This window comes from Hippocampus comes, unplaced genomic scaffold, assembly GCF_001891065.2.
Source record: "Hippocampus comes isolate QL1 unplaced genomic scaffold, H_comes_QL1_v1.1 scaffold144, whole genome shotgun sequence".
Lineage (NCBI taxonomy): Eukaryota > Metazoa > Chordata > Actinopteri > Syngnathiformes > Syngnathidae > Hippocampus > Hippocampus comes.
In genome coordinates this window covers 810,402-826,875 of record NW_017805782.1, presented here as the reverse complement: position 1 = coordinate 826,875, position 16,474 = coordinate 810,402, and the positions used below count along the sequence as shown (strand labels likewise).

The 16,474-nt window shown below is 49.6% G+C and overlaps 1 protein-coding gene and 1 non-coding gene across 2 annotated transcripts; both read right to left on the bottom strand.

Annotated features, from left to right (window-relative positions):
• Nucleotides 1–339: 339 nt before the first annotated feature.
• rp1l1b (rp1 like 1b) lies at nucleotides 340–14,304 on the bottom strand. Its single transcript, XM_019885088.1, is given in 5 exon segments — nucleotides 340–8,849; nucleotides 8,852–10,064; nucleotides 10,146–10,299; nucleotides 11,333–11,845; nucleotides 12,901–14,304. Coding segments are annotated over 4 exon segments (9,687 nt in total). The 5' UTR covers nucleotides 11,735–11,845; nucleotides 12,901–14,304; the 3' UTR covers nucleotides 340–931.
• Nucleotides 14,305–15,341: 1,037 nt separating this feature from the next.
• Nucleotides 15,342–15,424, bottom strand: trnal-cag (transfer RNA leucine (anticodon CAG)). Its single transcript has one exon. It is a non-coding gene; the product is annotated as a tRNA-Leu (tRNA).
• Nucleotides 15,425–16,474: the final 1,050 nt, after the last annotated feature.

Below are 16,474 nucleotides of genomic sequence, written 5' to 3'. Positions count from 1 at the left end.
TAGCCACTCACACTTCCACAGAGGTGACAGTTGCGCTATGGTGAACTCACTAAAATTCACAAATGTCTACCCCCCCCCCCTTCCCTTTCCACATAGAGGACAATTTAAACCTAAACCGACATCATATAGCACTACCTCGACACATTTCACAACATACAAAATGAATTGAAAAAACACCGCAATACAAAGAATAAGTTGAGGAAACATCGTCCTGTTATAATGCGTCACTGGATTCCAAAATAGTGACGATAACGATAATACAGCTACCTCACACGAGTCGGGGTTTGGATAGTTGTTTTGAAACACTACTAATGACAGCGATCAGTATTGAAAGTGCATCTGCATTTTATTTCACAGACAAAAAGTGCTTGTTACATGCAGCTGAGGTAATACCTGCCACTTTTTTTAGTTTTGACCGATAGTCTTCTGTATGTCACCATAACGTTTGTTTGGTCTACTACAGCTATGTCAGCTAATGTTAACCAGTGAACATGAATGAGGTAACGAGGAAATATACCGTATCACGAGCCCAAGATTGAAACCAAAAGTATTTTAAAATGGGGAAAAGACGTAGACGTAATGAAAGGACTGGATAGCTGTAGTATACGGGCAAAAATACACTTATTGGCCATTCAATCGGAAGAAACAAAGAAATCGAACACGCATTCCAGGTTTGAGGCTTCCATTGAGTTCACCGTCTGAGTTTGCAGTCCAGAAACATTTTCAAGTTTTCCCTTTGTAACAACAACTGCATGAGTCTGTCATCTCAACGAGCTGATTTGGTAGCTGCCTCATCATCGAGGTTGTGGTTCCGAGGTTGGTTTTGTCGCCGAGTTGTACATCGTGCTCAGCATGGACTCGCGCCACCCCGAGCAACCGGAATACCGCATCTCGACGTCCTCGGCTTCACTTCTTAGTTGCCCTTAACATTTTACGCGTCTGAATCTTCGCCGTCCGCCTCGATGCCACCGTCAGACTCGGCTTTCACTTTACTCAAAGCGGTCTTCACCCTTAATGTTGTCCGTTCCGAGAGCACCCCATTGTCGGCTTTCTGATTGCCCGCCTCGCCGGGTATGAAATCGCGCGCCTCGCTTTTCTCCTTTTGATCCTCGTCGTCATCGGAGTCTGCCCCATCCTCGCCGTCAGCTGACTCGCCCTGGCCGGTGGACTCGGGTCCTCGCTCCTCTTTTTCGGATGCCTCAAAGGTTTCCCGGTCATCGTCCTGCGGTTGCTCTTCGTTGCACGCGTCTTTGCTTTCCTTGTTTTCCTTTCCCGGCTCGACCGCCTCATCTGGATCTTTGTTGTCGGTCACCGCAGGTTCTTCCTCGTCATCCTCGCCACGATCACCGTCTCTCATTTGGTCGTTTTCGGCACTCGGATCCATCGCATCGTCTGAACCTGCATCGGTGATCACCTCGGGTTCTTCCTCCTCTTTTTCGGCTGCTTCCGTTGTCTCTCCGTTTGTTTCGTGGTCATCTCGACTGTGCTTTCCATTGTCTCCCCTTTCATTGCGTTTGTCCTTTTCTGCCCTGCTCATGTACTCTGTGCCTTCGTTGTTTGTCACCACAGGCTCCTCATTCTCGTCATCTTCACGACTTGCTGGGTCATCTTCAGCCTCCCGTACGTCATCGCTTCCATCCTCCGCTTCATCACATCCTTCTCCGGGGGCCTCTGCAGAATCGCCACCCGTTGCTTCGACTTGGTCCTTTTGGAAACATTCCTCAGGTTCTGCTTCAGGCCCTTCAAGCTCTGACTCTTTCATCAATGCATCTTGGTCTTCAGCGATGTTCTCTTTTGCAGACAATGCCGACTCTTGATCGGAGTCTTCGTCAGCCGCCTCCTCTTGGTTAGCAACCTCACCTTCCTCGCCGCTGTCATCCTCAGCTCTGTTGGCAGCCTCGTCTTCTTCCTGCTCACTTGTGTTTGCTGCGGTGACGTCTTCACCTCTCGCTTTATCAGATACATCCTCGTCATCCGGAGCTTCTGCTGCATCTTCTCCGCCGTCGCTTGTTCGGGCAGGATCTTCTTCTCCTGAATTTTCATTGTCATCCACATGGTCTTGTTGACTTTCATCAAGATCCTCTTTTTTAGTTTGCGCATTTGTTTGGTCCTTCACCGTAGCGGAATCATCATCATCTTCAGTCGAAGCAGTGCCACGGTTTTCATCTGCGCTGGTGGCAGGAGTCTCCTCTTCGCCACTGACTGCCGGTTCTTTTTCCTCCTCTGATTCAGGTCCACTCGTGGCTTCCTCTTCCGCATTGTCATCTTTGACCGTTTCAGAAACGTCTTCAGTCGTCATCCCATCGATTGAAGTATCCTGATCTGCGGCATCTCCGTCCTCATTCTCATCTCCACTTGGGGCAGGAGTCTCCTCTTCACCGTCCACTTTTCCTTCTTCCTCTTCTTCGGATCGCTCTCCACTAGTGGCTGACACTGTGGCCTCTTGTGCGGCTTCTTCAGCTACGGTGGTGCCAGCATCATTTTCACTCAAGCTGTCATCTTCTTCGGCGTCCTGATCTGTGTCAGCTCCGTCCTCATTCTCATCTCCACTTGTGACAGGAGTCTCCTCTTCGCGACCGACTTTGGGTTCTTTGCGCTTCTCTGATTCAGGTTCACTCGTGATTGCCTCTTGAGCATCTTCATCTTTGACTATTTCAGGAAAATCATCAGTCATCATCCCATCTATTGCAGCAGCCTGATTGTCAGTAGCTGAATCCTCATTCTCAGCTCCACTTGTGGCACAAGTCTCCTCTTCGGCATCGACTTTTCCGTCTGACTCTTCGGCGGATTCCTGCCCGCTAGCGGCCGACCCACTGGCCTCTTGGGCTACGTTTTCAGCTGCGGTGGTGTCAGCAACATTTTCACGCAATCTGTCATCTTCTTCGGCGTGTTGCTCTGTATCGGCTCCATCCTCATTCTCAGCTGCGCTTGTGGCGAGAGTCTCTTCTTCCCCCTCTGGTTCCTCTTTATTCGAGTCTGTCGCTTGCGCCGCAGCTTCATCTTTGGCGGTTTCAGAAACCTCTTCACTCATCATCTCAACCTCTGCAGCATCCTCATTCTCAGCTCCACTTGTGGCAGGAGTCTCCTCTTGACTCTCAACTCCCCCTTCCTCATCTTCCTCAGATTCCTGTTCACTCGTGGCCGACCCAGCGGCCTCCTGTGTTGCATCTTCAACGGTTTTCGAAACCTCCTCATCAACCTCCTCATCATTTTCATCTGCACTAGTGGCAGGAGTCTCATCCTGGTCTTCTCCTGCCAATTCTTCTTCAGCCTCAGATTCATGTTCAGTTGCAGCTCTTGTGGTGACCACCAATGCCGCATCTTCATCTTCTCCGCCATCATCTGCAGAAACCTCATCCACCGTATTTGTGTCCTTGTCCTCGTTCGAGTTCTTCAAGGTGGATGCCTCGTCATTCTCTTCACTCTCTCTTACCTCTTCATCTTCCTGTGTTTTATTGTCATCGGAAGCCGTGATGGTGGCATCTTGTGGTGCATATTCATCTTCAAACGTGGCGGTGTCCGGAGCCTCTCCATCCTTGCCCCCGCCATCCCCTGACTCGTCATCGTTTGATTGATTTCCGGTCGCTGGGTTATCATTCTCTTCACCGTTTGCAGCAGGAGGTTCCTCTTCACCATCGACTCCTCGCCCTTCAACTTCCTCGGATTCCTGTCGACTTGTGACTGCCACAGCAGCCTCTTGTGCCGCACCTTCATCTTCTGCAGCCACCTCTGTGATCAGCGCGTTTTCAGCAGCAACCTCGTCGGAGTCCTTCACAGTGGATTCGTGGTCACTCTCATCTCCACTGGTGGCAGGCGTTTCACTTGCCATATCGACGGCGCCATCTTCTTCCGCTTCATCGTGTGAGCTATCTGCACGAGTGGACTCTTTGGCTTCATCTGCATCCTCAGCTGCATTGGCTTCAGCATCTCCACCTGAGACTTCGCACTCGCTGTCCTCTTGCGATGGGGCGTTTTCAGTCCTGGCTTCCTCAACTTTATTTTCCGCTTCATTTTTGCATTCCAAAACTTCAAACGGATCTTCCATATCGCCATCTTCCACAGCTTCTCTCACAGCGTGGTCAAGGATCTGTCCAACAAGTCTCGCTGCTGCTGCTTTTGTTTCACTGTTGGCCAGAGAATCCTGCATTCGATTATCATTCCTCATCCGAAGAATCCTTTGGAGATCAAACTCCATGAGAACCGGAGCGGTATTCGTAACTCCGGCAGGACGTTGCGGCCCCAGTGACATTTTCTTCCGAAGACACGATTCGCATGGGCAGTTGTCATCCTCGATCTCACCACGCTGATCGCTGAAAATGGTGCTCGTGGCAGAATCATCGCTTTTTCCTGCTGGCTTGGTTTTCATCCTAAGCCGTTGTCTCCTCTCGTCGGTCTGGGTGGTCGAAGGTCTCGACTTAGCTTCTTTGGGAGGTCTCGGCAGCCCCGCCCGACCTTTAATCTTACGCAATTCTCTGTTTATGCTCGCTTGAATGCGCCTGTGGATCTCATCCTTGAGTTCGCTTATCATCCTGTCGAGCTGCTCGTGATCATCTACGTTCCACTGGTTTCTGAACTCGCACATTGCGTTGACATAATGAGTCATGAACTGCTTTTCTATTTTGGTTAATAAACTAAGGACCCACACAGGATCGGGGTCGTGAGATGGCTGCTTACGGGACTGTCGTGGACTCCTAGAAATCTCATCAGAGGAATGCGGGCTGTCACACAATACTCTTGGACTGTCATTGCTTCTAATCGTCTCGTTGGTTGACGCATCTCCCTTTGGGCTTTCCTCACGCGTTTGTTCTTCCTCTCCTCCCGCCGCCCCTTCTTCCTGGGGGACTTCCTGGGCTTTGCCTGGTGTGACTTCGAGGGTCTGCTGTTGCTTCCTACCGCCGCTGCTCTTCCCAGAACCTGTGGAGCCACTGTTGATGTCGATGCCAGAGGATGATCCCTGATTAAAGTCCTTGTCAGAATGTCGGTCGGCTTTTTCTTCTAACACGGGTTCATTTTCGGCGGGGTCGCAAAGCCACAGAGACTGAAGGCCCTCCACGAGCGCTTTGTATCGTTCCGATTTTTCGTCCGCACTCGTAGGATTGGTGTCTATCAACTGCAGCTTTGCGAGGCAATCGATGAGACTTGTGGCCGAGGTGCTAAGTTTACGTCCATACGAAGGCGAAACCTCTGGTAAACTGCTGCATCTGTCTAGCTTGGGGTTGAGAAGGACTTTCATCACCAGCACAGAAGAGTGAAATATCTCGGAGTCAGTATCTCTCGGATGATTTGCCCCCTTTTCACCTGCCGTTTCATGACACTGTTCACTGTCAGAAACGCCAGCCTCCTCGTTCAGTCCATTGAGATTATTCTCAGAGACAGTGTTGCCATTGGTGTCATGCAGCACGTTGCCGCTGAGCTCCTCCATATCAAACAGTTCTCCGTCGGGCGGGATTTTATTGAGCCATTCATTGACGACTTCGGTTAGGGAAGCATTTGGCAGGCTTGATGGAACAAGGGCTTCATCGTCATCACCATCCACCGTCTGCGTGTCACTTTTGTTGTCACTCCTACCAGCATCTGTGGTTTCTTTAGGACCGTTGGGTACATGTTCACAGCTCACGTCTCCGTGAACTGAAGTTTCACCACTTTGAGGAATGGCTTTTGTTTGTTTGTCATGATCTTTAGCCACCAAAAGATCCCTTTTCTTGGATTTCCCTGAGTGGGCTGACTCTTTGCTTTTTTTCTCCAGAACTTCAGATGTTGCTGACGCTCGGGACTTGGATCGCACCGCTGTGCCTGCTCCGTGTTCAGATTCCTCAATTGCCACGACAGGAAGGTCTGACTTTGTGGATTTTGCAGACACATTGGACGTTGCGCTTTTGGATCTTTCATCAATTCCTTCATTGGGCCCACTGGAGCCCTTTCCTGATTTTCTGCTCCTTGAAGACTGATTTGACTTGACTGACAACGCAGCGGGTGTTCCCTGAACTCCTTCGACCCTGCTCCCGTCGGATATATTTGATGACCTCGACTTGAAAGTTGTGTCTGACTTGGTTGTCCTTACGCTTTGTCTTCTCCCTTCTTCACATTCCTCTTCACCACATTCATTTTGCGGTCGTAGAGATGATTTGGATCCTCCAGACAACATGGAGACAACAGACTTTGCTCTTCTCTCAATATCATCAGTGTTCACCGCATCTCCAGTGGCTTTCGACTTGTTTGTTGCAGCTGAGGATTTTGACCTCCTGGATTGATCCGATTTACCAGAGGTGCTGCTCACTGCGCTCTCGAAGATCTCATCATTGTTGTCCTGCGCTGCAACTGAGGATTTGGACTTTGCCGAAGTCATCGAGTGTGCTGATTTGGCAGATCGGCTCGATTTGGCCGTGACGGCGCTCGGCGGCCTCGGTGTTGTTTCTTCCTCTTTTACCGCATTTTCTTCCAAAGGAACCTCACACGCTGCTACACTTCTCAGTGACTCAGATCCATTTGTCCGGGTCGATTTGGCGGATGCCCCGCTTGCCGATCTCTCTTCAGAGTCATCATGGTGCTCGGACTCCGTTTCATTGGCTGTATATAATAGAGAGTGCGCTGAAGTCTTTGACTTTGCAGAGCAGCCCGCGGACATCGCTGACTTTGCAGACAAGGAGCTAGCAGCTCTTCCCGAGGTCAGACAACATTCGGACACGTCTTCGATGACACCGCAAGCCTGTGAGTGGGCTGGCCCTTCTTCAAGTTGTTCCCGGTCCTCGTCTTGATCTGCACATTGGGAGGTGTCTTCCGCTGGTCCATCAAGTATGGAATCTTTCTTCGTCGCAGATGCAACCGACTGCTCAGAGCTCATGAGTTCTTCACTCTCAACGTCTGCAATTTCGATGCTGTGTTCACTCATCAGCTCAGAAACCCCTCTGGATGCTCCGGATACACTTGTAGATTTTGCCGATCTGATTGACGAGTTGCTTAAAGGTCTTTCCGTAGAGTCTCGACGACCAGCATTTTCTTCAGCTGAGACTTTGGATCGGTTGGACTTTGCAGATTTGGCAGACAGTTTACTCCCTGCTCTGCTCGAGACGTGTTCGGAAACAAGCTCGGATACATGAGATGTCTCTGACGCATCTGACTTTGGCCTACAAACTTCAACCGAGCATTTTGACCTACCGGATCGGGCTGATTTACTTGATTTCATGGACAGTGAGGTTAGTGATATGCTCCCACTGTGTTCCTCCAGTGAGGAATCAGCCCCATGATCAGAAACGCTATCTTTTACCGACCCCGCCGGTGCCGAGATGTGTGACTTTGCAGATCGGGCCGACATTCCGCTGAGTGCCCTCTCTTCATGGTCACATGCATCGTCATCTCCTTTTGGTGCTGTGGATCTCATGGGAGGGGTCGACATTGCCGTTTTGGCTGACGCGGTACTCTGCGCTCTCTCGTCGCATTCCTCTCTCAAATTTTCATTTGGGAGCCTTTTGCTGGCGCTTACCTCTGAGAGGTTTGCTTTAGCAGATTTTCTAGAAACATGCGATTTCACTGACAGAGCACTGGGCGATCTTTCTGCGGAAACGTGCGAGAGGGTTGATGTAGCAGATGTGCAGCTTGAAGGCCTTTTTCCTGTTTGCTTATTTTCTTCATCCTCGGAACAGCGAGACTCGTCTTGCGCGGGAACATCAGCAGAACATTTAGACTTGCTCGACCTTGCAGAAAGGTGGGATCTTGCTGACATGGTGCTCATCGCTCTCTCGTTTGTGTCAACACCGTTTGAAGGAGTGTTTGGATGGTTGGACTCTGCGGATGCATCTTTAGATTCAGCTGGAACTTTGCCGGCTTCGGGTGCACTGGATTTAGCAGATTGTGTTGATTTGGCAGATATGGCCGATTTCACACTCGGTTCCCTCTCGTGCTCATTGGACCTTGAACTAAGGCTCGACTTAACTGATTGAACGGACGTGGCGCTCGGTGATCTCTGGTTCGCTTCTTCTCCGATAGGCCCGCTCTGAGATCTTTCAGCTTGAGAAGATCTGTTGGATGCCCTTGATTTAGCAGAGATGACACTTTCCGCCCTTTCTGCGGTTTCCTCATTGCTGCCATTTGCTTCAAAATCCTTAGACTTGGTGGCTATTGCAGAAGATTCCGACTGCCCTGTTTTCCCTGACATGGCACTGTGCGACCTTGCTTCAGACTCACTGCGGTTGGCAGGATTTCCCTCGACTTGATCAGAACTGGGCGTTTCCTCCACGCTGTCTTCCAAATGACACGATATGCTGCTCCCTGCTTCACTTTTGCACTCATTGTCAAGTCCTCCGTCTGGAGATTTGGATAATTTGGACTGGCGATGGCTTGTCATGTTAACTGATTGGATTGCACTTTGCGGTCTGTCTTCAGCTGCCTCTGTGGTGTCTTCGCCAACACCGACTGGTGGGGATTTCGATTGTCTTGACCTCACGTCTGATGTAGTGGATACAACCGACATGCTACTTGAAGCTCTCTCTTGCGGGACCTCCTCGCTGCCGCTATCAACATGAACGGAGACCCCTCTCGACATCACGTCTGCGTCAGAGATTTTCGACTTTCCTGATGTTGCAGACACAGCACTCGCAGATCTTTCTTGCGTGCCTGCAGAAACATTTGATACGGAGGACCGGACACTCAGTGCTCGGTCCTGTGCCTCCTCGGTACTCTTTGATTCCTCTTGCGAGTCCACCTTCGATCGGTCAAATACACTTAGTGGGGGTGCTTTTGACACCGACGTTTGGCTTTGCGTTCTCAGTCCGGCTCCGGTCTCACTTTGCTCCCCGTGATCGGCGTGCTCTTCCGGAGCTTTTTCCTCATCCCCGCCAGCTGATGTGACTGAAGTTTGTCTTCCGGAGCTTTTTCCTCATCCCCGCCAGCTGATCCCCGGGATGTGACTGAAGTTTTGGATTTAGACGACAGGGACGTCGGTGGCCTTTCTTCAGCGGCTTCCTTTTCTGGTTGACACTGTTCACTCTTCACCTCAGACGTGACTGACGTTTGGCTCGGTGGCCTTTCGTCAGCCTCGAAGACATCTGCTTTGCACTTTGTTGAGGCATTTGAATGAACTGACATGGCACTTTTGTATCGTTCCTCCTCTCCACCTTCAGGTTCTGCATTCGGACTGACATTTGGTTTTACCGACGTGGAACTCTGCGGTCTTTCTACTTTGCCAGTCTCCTCCGAGTTTGCCTCTGTATCATCCTTCGATGTTCCACAGTAACATGCGTAGGATTTCTTGGATTGTTTGACCGTGCCGGAGCGCTTTGCGTCACTGGATCCTGACGACGATTTCCCTGACGTATTTGGTTCGGCATCTTCCGTGCCCTCGTCCTGGACAGGTTTTCCACTCTGCGAGGATGGTCTTGTCGCACTGGGTGAAGCATCGTCGCCGCTAACGACAGATCCTGGTTGTTCTTTTGGCTCGCTGTTCTCCATGGCGCAAGAACCAGCTCGGATGGTGCAGTACTCCACAGTTTCAGAGGCCTCAACACATGTTTCTTGCTCCACCACGTGTTCTGCGTTTTCTTCGCTCGATCGTTGAGTCACGGTCTTCCTGGAGACCAACGTGCGCGAGGATGCACTTGAACTTGAGGTCTGAGCACCGCAACTATCTCCCCGTGGGCCTGGCCCGTTTGTCCAGATGTTGTAGCAGTGAGGATAGCGAGAGCACTGTGCATGCCTGTGACGCCGCCTCGTGACATAGGCCTCTACTGGCTCACTGGCAGAAAAGATCTCCGAACCCGAGCAGCTTCCGATGCTATCTAGCTCCTGAGGGAACTCGCTGGCGTTGTTGGTGGACTTTGTCACTTCGGTGGACCAGAGTAAGGTTTCGTCATTGTCTAGCCGAAAGCGGACTTTCATCTTCATGGACAAGCTGCCATCTTTGTTGATGCGGACTTGTTTTTCGACATTGTCGTCCAGTGTCCCGTCGGCGGTGGGCGAGACAGACCCGGCGCCATCTGGTGATTCCGTTCCATCTGGAAGTGACTTCTCAGAAGACACCGAATGCCTCGTGGATCGGTTGGCAGATGTTAGTTTTGGTTGAACTGTTTGTCCTTGGTTTGGTGGCAAAAGATAAAGAATGAGTCAAATCAGTTGCGTGGTCATTATCTTGAACATTCAAGTCGTTCTCCTACCTTCATTGCCGGTTAAGCGCGCCTTTGCAGTCAGCTTTGGCAGCTTGTCTTCGGCGGTTCTACGAAATCTCTCCAAAATGGAGGGATGGGAAGGCTCCCGTCCCACGCAGACCAGAACGCTGGGACACTGGATGATGCTTTGAACATTTTCCACCTGAAACCCAACACAAATCTTTCGTTTTAACAATACACAGGAAGCCGATCTCTTGCAAATCCAAGGTCATTCTATAACGTCCTGGGCCTCGGTCAACTCTTCCGGTGTGCACGGTTGCAAGGCTTACTTTGCGACATCGCCGACTAGAAAGAAAAAGAACATTTCATGCTTTGGCTCCTCATGCTACTGAGTCCTTCTCATCCCCGCTAAAGATAAATGTCTTAATCCAGCATAATTCGAGGAACTCTTGCAGATGACGGCGCAGTCCAGCATGACAGGCTTAGTCAGCACAACAGCGAGCTTTGACGCGTGCGGATGCCAGATGATGAGAGATAGACATACAATGAAGTGAGACAGTCTGAGTACTTTTAAGGTTTGACCTAATCTCATCATTTGATGGAACTCGCAGGGACCCGTGACAACCTGGATTTATGACATTTTTGTCATCTTCATTCAAGGAGCAAAGGGTACAACTTAAAATTTGGGATGCCAGTAAAGGGCAGAAAGAATTCAACTGAAGTCAAGGTACCAGCGTACTGTACAATAGGAGCCACGCGTGACTGTGTCCTGCTGACAAATCACCGTCAAGTTATCTCTCTGTTTGGCAGCTGATTAAGCCGATTGGCTGGATCCACTGTGCTAGTGGAGCGGGCGTCCATCTCCACCTTGTTTTGGCTGGCCTCATTTTAGACACCACTGCAAACCACATCGTTCACAGATTACCACAGGACCAATCAGAAATGGGGAGTTCTTTGTGATAGAGCTCTTGCATTGGATACTTGCAACTGTTGTGAGCATGGAGTATGTGTGTTTGGGGGGGGGATAACATTCAACCTCGATATGAAGTAGGGGGCGGCAAAATATCATCCCGTGGGCCGCAAAAAAACACGTTTGTGAGTCCCTGTCCTAAAGCCTATCTCCCCTACCGGGTCATTGCAGGGCTTTTCCACAATTTGCCCCAAATCTGCAAAGCAGAAACGGTGAGAAACGATTGAACCCGCTCTCACCGGCAGCTGCCCCGTGTGGCCTTTACCTTGTGTCCGTCCAGGGTGTAGAGCCTCCTGACGTGGTACTGCAGGAGCTCCGACACCTCCTCCAGGAACAGCCCCAAGCTCCTCAGGCCCTTGCGTTGCAGCACCACGGTCTTTCTGAGCGACGGCTCGCTGTTCTTGATCAGGACCACCTTCTTGGCGCGAGGAGGGGGCTCGTCGGGCCTGCTGGGCCTCCTGTGCTGATGGCGGTGGTAGGGACACAGAGGTGTCGCCTGCGAGTGGAAGGCCTCCAGGGCTCGGGCGTGTCTGCATTGGGACCACAGGTAGCAAGCCGCCGCCTCGGCCGCGTCGGGGTCGGGGATGCGGGGGAGCCTGCAGCCGGCGTGCTTGTGGGAAGCGGGGACGGCGCTGAAGCACTGGAAGCCGCGTTTGTGGGAGGACATGGCTGCTTCCCGGGCCTTCCTCGTCGATTATTCAGCGCTATGCAAGTGGAGGACCGCCGCGGAACCTCGACACGTCCTTCTGCCCAGGCCTCGCTCTTGAGTCATCCTAGCCTGGAAGACAAAATGCCATCAGTGATCCCCCCGCTGAGTAGGGGAATTTTAAATCTCCAGAAAATGCCTAGCTTCAGACTTCATAGCGGATGTTTGCATTAAAAAAAAAAAAAAAAAAGTCACCCCCCCACTCCACACTTATTTTATGTATTGTTGCATTCTTGTTGGCAAAAATGAACAGAAGCTGTTGTTTTGCGTAACCAGCAGGCGTAATGCCGGAAATAAAGATGGCGATAACCAAGCGCAAATCCTCCGCGTTCCTTTCAAGAACGAGCTTAAATGTTGCCGAAAATTGTCGGACGTTTTTCCCGTGCCGCTCGTCAAACGTCAGTGCCCACGACCCGTCAGGATTAGCGAGACGCGGCGTAAATATCGGCAAAGAAAAATAAGCATGGCAACGGGGGACAAAGGCGCGGGTGCTCACATGAAAAGGCGGGATTCATCGATGGTGGGCAGAAGAAGGGCGATCCTACGGAAACCTCAAGTAGGCCAAGCTTGACTGACGCTTTGAAAGAAAGCCCTGAGCTGATCTTCTCCGGCTCATATTAGCGTCTTGAAAGTGCTTTCCTTGCTTCACATATTCATGTCCTTCCTGATTGTGTCCGGGCACAAACAGCAGGATGCCCTTCGTACTAACATCACGCCATGCCTGATGGTTGACTCGTGCTGCTCGGTTGCACACCTGATGACGAAACGCTGACACGGGTTGTCAGCGCATCATTCTTTTAAATCATTGCTGTATATTTTCCTTTTAGAAGTAATATTCTCATTCTATCTAATTGTCTATGTTTTTTAAAAATTTTTTTTTGCCTAAGCAGCCTGGTCATTCGACAACAGACTGAGAAAAACTTGCCTTCCTGCCAAATAAACAGCATGTTTCCAAATGTTATTGGATTTGTTTTTGTTTTTTTTCCTCAAAGCGAAAACCGACCCAGTGTGAATACTTAATCATGGAAATTCAATACCACGACGACTACATGGCCTCATCATTTGCACGATCTCGAACATCAGACGTTGCATCGGCGTGAATATTGCTATAAAGTGCAGATACTCACTTTTGCTCCGTGTTCACAATCCAAACATGAGGCCAAAACCTCCATCAAGGACGTCCAAGCGTCTTTTGCGAGCCCAGGTTTTCGGTTTGGGTCCGTCCGGCAGGGCGCCGAACCGCTAATCACATGCACGAGGAGGCTAAGGATAGCCTGGAAAAGCCAGAAGGATAATCACTTGCAAGCTTGAACTGAAATCTGCTGGACACGACTTACTTGGACCGCCTGCGTTGCGTCAAGACCAGAACACTTTTAGCTCACGGCTTAGTGTGGATAAACTTGTCTCGTCAATGTTTTTCCTGAGTCACAGTGGAACGCCTTGCACAAAAACGTCCATTCGTTCATTTATATCTACCAATGCAATACATAGTCAATCACGTGATTTTAGTCATTCGAACGCTAATCGTTGAAACCTTCCATTGGGTGTTGATTGATGATACAACAAATACATTCGCAAAGCATAAAATGCACATACATGCTACGGATGTCAGCAGTTCAAACGCAAATAATGCAATCATCAAATATTTTAGCTGGCTACGACTGACGGCTCAAACAGGAGAAAAATGTCGGTGTTCCACAAGGCTCTCTCATCTGTCCGCAGATTTTGTCATTACACTCCACATCTGGAGTGCCCAACCAGTTGCAAACTGGCCCCAAGTCGACCATGAGGGTTGTACAGAGGAAAAGAAAAATAAATGTGTGCGTGTGTGTGTACATTATCAATATCCGATGGTATGTGTTAGTGTACTGTACAGATTAAAAAAAAAAATAGCTCGCCTTTAAGCCACAATGCCGTGTGACCTGAATCACGGGAAATTGTTTGCAGTCAGCAGTCTGGAATCGCAGCTAACGATTAGAGCTACTTTTTGTTTATTCTCGGGACACGTGGGAAGATTTATGATGTCCTGACTCACCAAGGGGAGAAAATAGCGCAAAGGAAGGTTTGTACCATTTGCATCAGGTGGGGGACACAAAGCAAAAGCTGGTGCAATACTGGGCATGTGCAGTGCGGCTTAGCTCTCCTGGACAGCTGGCCTCAGTTCAACCATCACAAGTAATTAACGTCTAGGAGTGGCAGGGCTTGCCATCTCGACTGCTGGAACGCTCGTGGCGGAGCTGGGGCCCATTCCGGCTGAGGTGGGGAGGAGGAAGGATAGCCTGTGGTCTGCCTGCTGGCCATTCGCAAGGAGACAATCGCGTACGCTCACATTCACTCCTACGGACAACTCGGAGTCACCAATGAACTCAACATGCATGTTTTGGGGAATGCGAAAGGAAGCCGAAGTACCCGCAGATAACCCCCGCGAGCACGGGGAGACCAGGCCAAGCCCACTCAGTGGCACCCCAAACAAGAGCGGAGGAACTAAAAGCTATCCAACAATTGCACGTGTTAAGTTTGCGTTCAAGCTTCAGCTCCACTGAAATCCATGTCAGAGTGTCCTCGGGCTCGCATCGCAATCGCACACAAAATTCGTCAAACTACTGTGCTGCCGGACATACTCTGGCAAAGAAAATCTGGGACAAAGTTTGCGTTCAAGCTTCAGCTCCACTGAAATCCACGTGAGAGTGTCCTCGGGCTCGCATCGCAATCGTACACAGTATTCGTCAAACTACTGTGCTGCCGCACATACTCTTGCAAAGAAAATCTGGGACGGTCCTTTCAGATTCTATCAAATGGATTGATCCAGGAAAAGTTCCATAGGTTATCAAGAACACCATCGAAAACGGAATTGAACGTTTTGACAACACATTTTCTCTTCAGCCTCGCCCCCCCCCACCCAGTGCGTTACAGCAGATCTGCAAGAACCTGCAGCGCTAATCCCACCATAATGAGATTGGCACGGTAGCAGATAATGAAATCAGTCCAAAACTGCTGCTTGGAGGTTGGCCAAGAAGGGAGATAGTTGGACTTTCTCACTTTCATGCCAGTATTCAAGTTCACTCTGCAGACAAAACAAACATTGTCTTATTTTAGTGATGGATAACTACACTGTGTGTAAACTGCAAGATTCAATCATTTCCCAACTCATACAATGAGGCATTTAGCCATCCTTTAGTGTAAAGCTTGCAAGCACTTGCTCGTGTACATTGGCAGTGATATTGAGCACACTCTCCCCTTGAAGTCACCGATCTGGTCAAATGTCGTGTTGTTTGCCCTTGAATACTGTGTGTGGCATAATATCGTCATTAATGAGTGACAAGAAGAAAACGGGTCGTCTTACAGCAGGGGGAGGGAGCGTCGGTCCCTCGAGAGCCATTTGCTGCCTGCTTTCGAGCTCTCCCTACTCCAACACACCTGATTCAGCTGATCACGATCGTTTCAGGCTTCCGCAGCGCTTACTGATGAGCTGATCCTTTGAATCAGCTGCGTTGGTGTAGAGGAGGGATCGAAAACAAGCAGGAGAACCGGAGTTCCCTACCCCTGGCTTACAGGAAAGCAAAAGAAATGTCAGAAGTGGGATTCGAACCCACGCCTACAGAGTAGACTACGACCTGAACGTAGCGCCTTAGACCGCTCGGCCATCCTGACATAGGATGCTTGGTTCTATTATATTATAGTTAAATAAACTAAAAAAACGAGTGTGTATCCGTAATTAGATATTAAGAGAAAGAAAATATCGAAAAGGAGGAGGAAGAGAACCCACCTCGTTGTTCGTTTTTAGTTTTCATCGAGAAACACCCAAATTTAAATACAGCTTGATTTTCTTCTTTATTGTGTGGAACGAGTAAAAGTCGAATAAACAGTTTGATTTCCAAGTTTTATCTCAAAAGCAAAAATAGATTACAGCACGAGACAAATGGAAAACGGCGTGTTTTGGATTCCCGGAAGTTGTCCCCTACAGCATTTCTCACACTGGCCGCAAGATGGCGACAGCTTAGCGCCTGAAGACGACGTGGTGTTCCGTCATGAGCCATCTCCAACCGAAGTTCCGCAACCGCTCACACGACACATTGGGCCGATGTGGAAAGGGTTCCGAGAGCAGATGGAATGCAATGTTCTTCCTTGAGGTGGTCTGTAGTTGTGACTTGTGTCATTCCACAGCAGCGTTTTCTTGCGTGAGCGTGCCAATAGAAGCCAAAGTGTGCAGTGTGGGCCTTGAGGGAGGACGACCTACCAGCTTTCAAATCGATATCCTCAAACGAAAAGCTGCTCTGGATGATCTAGATAAGCCAAAGAACTAGCTGACCATCTTCAGCATTCCTTGCCAAAGAGCACTCAACAACACAAGACATGTGTCCAACCATCAACTCCAACGAATTATTTCCATTAAGGTTTCATTTAGTCCTACTTTTGTAATTGTCATGGTTATTTCTTGGCTGGGAAGCATTTCAGGGTGAGCCCTTTGCTCGTGTGTGTGTGTGTGTTTTAGACTAACTCAAATCTCAATTTAGCTGTATTTCATGAACTTTTTTTTTCTCAAGAAAACCAACATCAGCAGTAACAGCTTTAACAAGTGCTCAAGTCACACAAGTTGGTTAATAATATTAATAATAAAGGAGCTCATTTACCTGCGGTTGAGTAGAAGCACCTGTGGCCAAACCCAAACGGTGGAAGGGTTTTCTCTTTCTGGATCTGGAT